This window comes from Atta cephalotes, assembly GCF_000143395.1.
Source record: "Atta cephalotes unplaced genomic scaffold scaffold00003, whole genome shotgun sequence".
Taxonomy (NCBI): Eukaryota; Metazoa; Arthropoda; class Insecta; order Hymenoptera; family Formicidae; genus Atta; species Atta cephalotes.
Window position 1 is genome coordinate 4,703,032 of NW_012130067.1, and position 9,407 is coordinate 4,712,438.

Genomic DNA, 9,407 nt, shown 5'->3' on the forward strand with positions numbered 1-9,407 from the left:
TGCGTGTGCGTGCGTGTGCGTGTGTGTTTTGTGTGTGTGTAGAGGAAAGGCCCCTATTATAAGATACCGAGTTTATTTTGGAAATGCTAGAAGTCTAAAAAGAATTTGAAAAAATAATAATAATTTTGAAGAGAATTTAATAAGCTTTAAGATAATGCATGTTACATAAAATTTAATTCAAATTTTTTTTGGAAATTAAAGAAATATAAAAAATGAGCAAATCGTAAAGTCAAAAAATTGTGCTCCTAATATGAGATGTCCCGAGAAATCGATAGTAAAACAAAGTATAATATATCAGTATTGCGACTAGAAAACCTTATTTAATGTTTCTAAAATACAAACAAACACAGTGTAAAAAATGAGCATGCGATAGATTATACCCAGAACTCGTTCTCAGTTAGTTGGAATCAAGCATCGTAGATATAGGCACTCGACATTCATTCCGGTTGTCTTTTTTATTGTACAATAATATTTATACTAATAATATTTATACTTTAGCAACGATTTTCATTACAACATAAGAGCATGGATTATTTTATATTAGAAATATTCTGAATATCTCATATTATATTACGATTTCCATGCCTTGTGGTTTTACGATCATCAAATCTAATTTCTGTAATTAAACAATTCAACATATCCCGTATTTTTCTATTAGTACGACTTTACTGTATCACTACATGAAGAATTTATTGCCAAATAATTTATTTATAAAAAAAATTTATTTATTAAATAATAAACAAGATTTAAATGTTCATCTCAATGAAACTTGAAGAGATCCAAATTCTAAAATCTTGTTTCTATGACTAAAGGCATGATCTAATAATGAATTTTCTACTAAATAGTTTTTAAGATATAAATTCATGGAACCAATAGATAGCATTTATTAATTTAGTAGAAACGCCACTATCTGATATTAGGCGCTTATCTCACAATAGGGGACTTTCCTCTATATATTAAAATATCATAAATTTATTAAACAACATGCTTTAAAATTATTTCTTTTGTTATTTTTTTTATCTACGAATTTATTAATCAGCTTGAAATTGATATTTTTTTTAAATGGAACCTTTAAGTGAATAGATGAGATGGCTATAGCATTCCAGATATAATTTTCTTTAAAATCTCGTTTTGAAAAAGAAAAATGAAAAGCACTGCTTAGGGTCCAAAAGTCTTAAAATCTTTATATTTTTACATTTTGTTATCTTATAAAAGTGTAATAATATAAATTTGACATAAAAGTAAAAAAACTAGTAAAAAAAATTATAAAGTTATAATCTTTTTAGGAGTATTATGAGCATTCTATCTATCAATTTGCATTTTAAATATCTATTTATTTAAAGGTTAATCAAGTTGGTTTTATAATTTTATTACCTTCTGTAAGATTTGTGCCTTTTAACTCACCCCTTTTGTTTCTATAACATCTTATCATCTGTGCCTATCTGACCATGTCCCCCAAATAATGTTCTTTCCAGAGCAATCTGACTCACTTACCGCGCCACGAGTTTGTCCCGGGAGTAGGAATGGGTATCGCGAAGTGTCCTTATGACCCTGCGGACAATTCGACGGCAGTCTGGGTCGAGAAGGGCAATCCCGGAGACCTGCCAGCTCTTTATTCCGGCACGAACGCCGAGTTCACCAAAGCCGATACTGTAATCTTCCGCACGGATCTCTACAATCTGACTACCGGTCGTAAGACGTATAGCTTCAAGAGGACACTCAAGTACGACTCCAAGTGGCTCGATAGTGAGTACTCTTTTTACAAACGATATCATTAGCCAAGAGCTTATAATAATTAAACTTAATAGAATATCTATATTCTTTTATTGAATCGAAAATTATATTCAATGATTTTATAATATTTGACGTGTTCGAATCTTTGATGTGATAGTATCTTTTGGAAGCATATTTTCTATAATTACGTTTCTTCTACGTATAGACATCGATCAGTATCGTCCATCATTATCAAATATACTTAAATCTCCGCATTTCATAGAGAAACCTTTACTGGAAGATAATTACGGCGTGTCGAGGGAACAATGAAATTTCCATTAGGCTTAGAGCGCATAGTATTAATAGAAAGAAGGGGTCGTTCTTGATCGGCTAAAAACCAAAGCAGGTCTTCCTGAAGAAACCATGCAGGAAGGGTGTGCTGCTTAGGAAATAGACAGGGAGCTTTGAAGTAGAACCCCGTCAGCCGGGAACACGCTTCGGGTTCAAATGGATGCGAATAAACTGCCCCGCCTATTTTCCAAGGGTACTACTGCCTTCCTCGCTGACGAGGAGGTTCTCGCGCAGAAAAGGGGAACGACGGCAGGGGTGGGTTAGAAGTGGAATTATAGGAGTTTGGAGGGCGATGTTCGGCGCTAGGTTCGCTATCGGACCGGTTAGAGAGAGTGCCGGATCTTTCTCTCTTTCTCTACAAACGGGGTAATAAAATAACACCCCGACGCGATCTTCCTCATCCTAAACGCTGCGTTCTCGACGAAAGTACCCTCTCCTTTTTCGAGAAAAAGGAGAGAAAGCGAGCCGACTGAAGAAGTTAAAGTTTTCTCGTCCGTCCGCCGGAAACCGCTCTCTCCCGCTTTACCTCGTCCCGCGTAGTTCGGAAGCCTGAGCTTTAATCAGTTTTACCGGCTCTCTGATTCGTCGGCCGGGATTATTGCGATCCTCTCGATTTTTCGTTATCGGAGCGCGGAACGTGAGAGGCGCGGCAAAAGCGGCCCGGCAAGGAAATTGGAAAATGTAGATTAGGACGTGCGTCGAATATAGACACACAATCCGACATGGAATTTAATAGCGTAACTCGCGGGAGGTAGGGGTGTAGAGCGCGCTGATTTGCGATGATCAAGTGTAAATAGAATCCGATTCGTTAGGTTCGTCGGTCGTGACGGGACACGAGGAATACGTCGAAATTTTAGTTATACGAAATTTAGTTATACGATCGTTTAATATCGAAATCCTGTTCTATCCTTTGACTGTCTACATTTTGAAATGATTGTCAAGAAAGTCTTGTTCCACAAATAGTTTACATTTCCCATTGAATATTAGTCGTTCGTTAGTTCATCAAGTCAAATGCAAACGAAATATCTATGTAAGTTCTTGTTAAATAAATATTTTTTATTTATTAATTATTATAAAAATTACTTTTTTTTTGGTTGGCGAGAAAATAAGTTGTCCGGATAAAAATTAATTTTAACTTTCCAAAAATTAATTTTAACAATTCTTTTGCGGCGAGCGTTCATGCGCGACATATCGGACCGTAATAATGGCGCAAGAAGGTTAGGTGGCTGCTTTGTATTTCTCGAGGGGGCTGCTTCCGCTTTTCCTCACCCTGTCGAAGCGTGCCACCACTCGAGCCCACTCCTTCAACCTTCGTCGCAAGAAAGGAAGGTCGCGGTATCGAAGCGGCAAAAGCCGGAGGGAATGGTTGGACGACTTTGTCCCACTTTGTATCCTTCGCGCCCTCCCGCGGGATGCATGATTAGCTATTTGTTTCGTCGTTTAATTTCGAACCGGCAGCCCTTTCGCTATTCTCTCTCTCTCTCTCTCTCTCTCTCTCTCTTTTTCCTTGCCTCTCTTTCTCTGTCTATTCCTCCGCCTCCTCAAGCTGCCACCTCCATTTAGACCCTACAAGCAAGACTACTGAGCGCCATCAAGGACCATTCTCCGCATCGAGTTTGTCTATTAACAGAGGCGTTGATTAAAAGCAGACAAGAGTCCCGGAAGAGACGGATGGGCTCCACGCGCGCTTCTCGTATAATCTTCGCGACTCTCGACCCTTCCTCCTCATCGACTTTCCTTCTTCGCTCATAGTCTCTCTTTCTCGCTTCTTCGGTTTACTTGGCGGCAAGACGCAATGAAGACTGATGCGGTTCGTGGTGCGAGGTCATGATAAGGAAAACCGGCTCCGGGAGGGTAAATCGCAGACGGAAAGGGAGACGAAGAAAAATAGGGAGTAAAACGCAGTGGACTTAACAAGCTTTGAATAACTAGCTGACGAGCGTTTACTTTCACGGATCCTTGCGCGTGCGGAATGTTGCTGGAACATTAACCGTTCTTCCTTTCGAATATCCGTTGCATTTAAAATGTGAAAGTACATCACTTTGTCGCGATGTAATGAGATGCTCTTTTTTAAGTATAAGCGAACACTTTCAGTGTTCGCGAACTCCGTCGTATGTTACTCGTCAACAATGTCGGGGTACACAATCAAAAGTCATCTTGCTACGAGATGCTTCCACGTCTCCTCTTCGTAAATTATTTCTCTCTTCGCTCGTCTTTGTCTATCTACACGGGTTTGTACCGCCCCAATATATCAAACTTCCGCCGTCGAAGCATCAGACAATCGATTTAATCGCTGAACCGTGAGAGAGATTGCGGCGGCCTCCAGCCGAGCGCCGTCACATCATAATGTAAAATCGACAAGAAAGGCCCGGCTCGATTCTGGCGACGTTGACGCGATTCAAACGTGGAAAAATTCGATTTTCTTCGCCATTTTCTCGCGTCACCCAACTCCAACTTTATCGTTGTGTAGAATAAATCAGTTTCCTCGGTACAACAAGCAATTACACCAAGATTAAACCGCAACCCTTGCATCGAGCTACGAATAACGCAAATATTTGCGATTTATGCCATGACACATATCGGACCTGAATCTAGTTCGTAGCCAAACCACAGATACACGAAAATCGTTGATTGAAAACAGGTTGAAGTTGATTTGTAGTAAATTATTTCCAACTAGATGTATTTGTGTGTTAATTACGTGTAATATTTCTTAACCGATATCTCGAAAACATTCATTCCCAGCTACGGAAACACTAAATCGTTGAAAAATTAATTGTTAGATATTAAAGGAACAAATAGTAACTCAGTTTCTCGAGTTAAATAATATTTTGTTATTTTTTAATTTCCTGATATGCCAAAATGTAAATCAATCCATTTCTGTCGCTTTTAAAATAAAGAATCGAGTTTTAAAAACAATCCATATTACATATAACATTTAAATAATAAGTTAAATTTAATTTGAATTTAATATATTTCTTGAGTTAAATTGTTTTAATTAAATTAACAACATATTGAATAGGAACAATAACAACTTTTAGACATTAGAAATAATTTTAGAAATAATTAAAATTCAATTAGGTAGGTATAATTTGACAATACGAATTTAACAATGTTATTTCTTCGCGTAATTTATCCAAAAATAATAATAAATTCTTATAATTCTACTATGCGAAATTCAATAAAGCCGCTTTAATGGCACTTCTTACGCTGTGTAGCTTTTCAAGCTGGATGTTGATGAATTGCGATTTAATTTTAGTTATTTATATATTTGACGAAATGAATTTCGTCGAAAAAAATTTATTATAAATTAATTTAACAAATAACACGAGATTGCAAAATCATTTTTTCACTGAATTCAAATTATTTTCCATGAAACGTTTTCAAAGGACGCAATTAAAGTGCATTATTTCTAAACTCTGCTATATAATTTCGTTTTTTTACTCTATCTTCCCTTCGCTTGTTCTTGAAACAGGCACAAAATAATACCATTGCCTACGAACTGCCTGCAGTTAAACGGAATTCGGAGGAGATTATTGTCCGCATTTGAACGGAGCTGGAATAGTCCCGGCGATGAAAGTTTTTACGCATAGAACGAGCAAGGACATCTTCTCGTGTACCACCCGCGGCGAATACTCGATTCGCGATTATTATTGTGCGCGCTTATTGCGGAGAATCTACGCGAATTATCTGCTCTAGATGCAGTTATTTTGCTGTAGAATGAGGTAGACGCGCTAACGGCTAGATTATGCGACCATATAAACTCGCCAGAATATTCTGGTTGAACAGTTTTGCAACTGCGAAATATCGTCTCAGCGAGGAAACGTACATAGAATTGCAAGGAACAGATTTCAAAGCGCTCGAAAATATCAGAGGATTAATGCTCAGATAATATCACGCCTCTTTATCTCTCTTTGTAGAACCGAACTTTGTGGGCTCGTTCGACATTGGCAGCCACGTGTTCTTCTTTTTCCGCGAGACCGCGGTCGAATACATAAACTGCGGTAAAAGTGTGTATTCCCGCGTGGCGAGAGTTTGCAAGAGGGACACTGGCGGTAAAAATATACTCTCGCAGAATTGGGCCACATACCTCAAGGCCAGATTGAATTGCTCGATACCCGGCGAGTTCCCGTTTTATTTCAACGAAATACGTGAGTATCGACATATATGTTGTATAATATGATACCTATATTTTTGCTTTGTATGACATATTTTTTATAGTATAAATTACACTTTCCTTTCTATGTTTTTACACACTTAGAATTTAGTGCTTTTAACCCTCCGCCGGCAACATGAATTTTAATTCTTCCGTCAGCACAATAGGAGATTTTTGAAAAACAGAGCAAATTTTTTATTGTTCCGGATTATCTAAAAATTCTGATATATTAGAATTCGGACTGCATTTTTATTTTTTTACAGATTTAAATTTATCTATCAAAATTCACAATCAAAAATATTGATGATGGTTTAAAAATCCCAATTTTTTCCCGGCAGAGAATTAAAGATATTTATAATTATTTTTCTCTTATATAAAAAATGTTATGATAAAAATGTCTAATCGAAATGATATCTGATATTACAAAATCTTTATTTTTATTATGTTCACATTCTGACACATATATTTTGGCGACATATAATTATATTATTGCATTCTTGCTCAGAGAGCATTTATAAGGTGCCGGGTGACGATACGCATTTCTATGGTACCTTTACCACATCGACGAACGGGTTAATGGGTTCTGCGATATGTTCCTTCCACATTGACGCCATCCAAGAGGCTTTCCGGGGAAAGTTCAAAGAGCAAGCAACTAGCAGTAGCGCGTGGCTACCAGTCTTGTCCAACAAGGTTCCGGAACCGCGCCCGGGCCAATGTGTTAACGACACAGAGACGTTGCCGGACACCGTCCTGAATTTCATAAGATCCCATCCACTGATGGACTCCGCGATTTCACATGAAAACGAGAAACCAGTCTTCTACAAGCGGGACGTCATGCTCACGCGATTGGTCGTCGATAAGCTGCGCATCGACTTCGTGGGCATCGATTTGGATTATACCGTCTACTACGCTGGCTCTAGTAAGCAAACTATCGAATATCTGTCAAGATGAATAGAAACGCGATCTGATAACTTATTGTTCTCCGATAAAAATGCGTGAGCACGTGTCTCTTATCGCATGTTATAGGTGATGGCCGCGTTCACAAGGTTGTACAGTGGATCGACAGTAATGGCGAATCTCAGTCGATCTTGTTGGATGTTTTCGATGTCACGCCTGGCGAGCCGATACAGGCGATGGAGATCTCGAAAGAACATAAGGCTCTCTACGTGGCATCGGATCATCGGATAAAGCAGATCGATTTGGTAATGTGCACTCGACGATACGACAACTGCTTGCGGTGCGTCCATGATCCTTACTGTGGATGGGATAAAGACTCAAACACGTGTAAACCTTACGAACCAGGGTAAGTGCATTCTCCGTAAACATGATCGTAAAATAAATTGCGAGTACACACGCGGAGTGCAATTTATAATCTTTAATTTTACGCAAGATGCACACGTATTATAAAAAAAAAAGAATAAAACACATTCAATTTTCGTCATAATTTGCTCGTTTGATTACGGTACGCAGATTTCGGAGCAGAAATATTCGCGCCGATTTTACGCATCGTATATTTCAGTTACCGCAGATTCATTTCCGTCCGGTGAAATGAAATACTTTTACAAAAATAAAAAAATAAAATAAAATAAAGGAAAAAAGAAAATTGCAGCTGACGAATCAAAATTCAATTTCGAAATATTTCGGAATAAAATCAACGGCAACGTGAGTGTTCGAGATTACATGCTCGCGACAGAATTATTGCGTGTATAATCGTGACTTCTAATTAATTTTTTTCACGCAGTCTTCTTCAAGACGTGTCGAACACCACGGCAGACGTTTGCGACAGCAGCGTCGGCAAACGGAAACTAGTTGTCACATGGGGCCAGTCGGTGCATCTGGGTTGCTTCGTGAAGATGCCGGAGGTCCTGGCGAACCAAGAAGTGCGGTGGTACCATTACAGCAAAGAGAAGGGAAGGTATCAGATCGCGTACAAGTATGGTGCCGGCGGCGACAAATTCATCGAGACCTCGGAGAAGGGTCTGGTAATCGTCGGCGTGAACGAGCAGGACGCCGGCAGATACGACTGTTGGCTCGGCGGTGCTCTCCTATGTTCGTACAACATTACTGTGGACGCGCACAGATGTTCGGCGCCTGCCAAGTCCAACGACTACCAGAAGATTTATTCCGACTGGTGTCACGAGTTCGAGAAGTACAAGTCGGCGATGAAGAGCTGGGAAAGGAAGCAAGCGGTAAGTCGATTCATCTTACTCTTCCTCGGATCAATCGGTATAATGTCGATAGACATTATTTCTTCAGATAGCGGAAGCGAAATGACGTTGCCGTATATCTCAGATATTCATATCACCGTCTGTTTTATATTTATATTTATATAGATATATATATAGGGGAGACCGGAGTCAGTTGACTATAGAAGTAGAATAATCGGGGTAGAAACTACATTAAAAACAAAACGCATCTAAGCATGCAGCAGCGATTGACGCTGACTAAGTCTGCTGTAACATCTTGTTGCGAATACATGATAGAAATTATACTACAATTTTAAAAACTCGTACACCTAAATAAATATTTTTATTTTTGAAGTTTTTGTTTTACAATCATATACGATTATCTGAGATATTTGATTTCTATTTAGAGACTAAGTATAGTTCTTACTAATAAAGTTCAACAGATTTTTTTTTGTTTATGTGTCTTTATTATTGTATAATATAATATTTTTTAAAAATGAACGAGTGCGTGCGTGCGTGCGCGCGCGCGCGTATATATGGAAATAGTAGACTAACCACAGCATGGAACTGTATAACTCATTTGTGACAACTCTTATAATACTTACTCAAAATTTTATTCCTTTAAAGAAATTTTCCTCAGTGATAAATGTTATAAATTTAGTTCTCTCATGTCCAATCTCGCAAACTAGGCTCATTCAACATGTTTTTGCACGAAATGAACAAATTTTGCAAAAAGAAGCATTTTTTGTTCTATGAAGCGAATTTTTATGTTTAAAATATATTTTTATAAAAGTTTTATTAATATGTAGCCAAAGATGTAGTTTCAAATACGTTAATTTTTATTTTAATAATTTTAGTCGAATTAGTCCCGGTCCTGGGGCTAGTTGAAGGGGTCAAATGGAATGCATTAGAAAATTGCATTTTTTTTTCATATTATTGGGAGTACAAATTAGTTCGATCCGTTCAAAAATGCATTTATTTCAAAACAAAATGAATGAACAGAT

The 9,407-nt window shown here is 38.0% G+C and overlaps 1 protein-coding gene across 1 annotated transcript in view; it reads left to right on the forward strand.

The window, feature by feature from the left end:
- LOC105625753 (semaphorin-2A) overlaps positions 1-9,407 on the forward strand; it is a 51,719-nt gene that overhangs the window by 38,652 nt on the left and 3,660 nt on the right. The window contains exons 6-10 of the mRNA XM_012207073.1: positions 1,476-1,746; positions 5,982-6,212; positions 6,723-7,136; positions 7,244-7,520; positions 7,959-8,406. Of these exons, the coding sequence (XP_012062463.1) occupies positions 1,476-1,746; positions 5,982-6,212; positions 6,723-7,136; positions 7,244-7,520; positions 7,959-8,406 (1,641 nt within the window). The remainder of the gene's footprint in view (positions 1-1,475; positions 1,747-5,981; positions 6,213-6,722; positions 7,137-7,243; positions 7,521-7,958; positions 8,407-9,407) is intronic.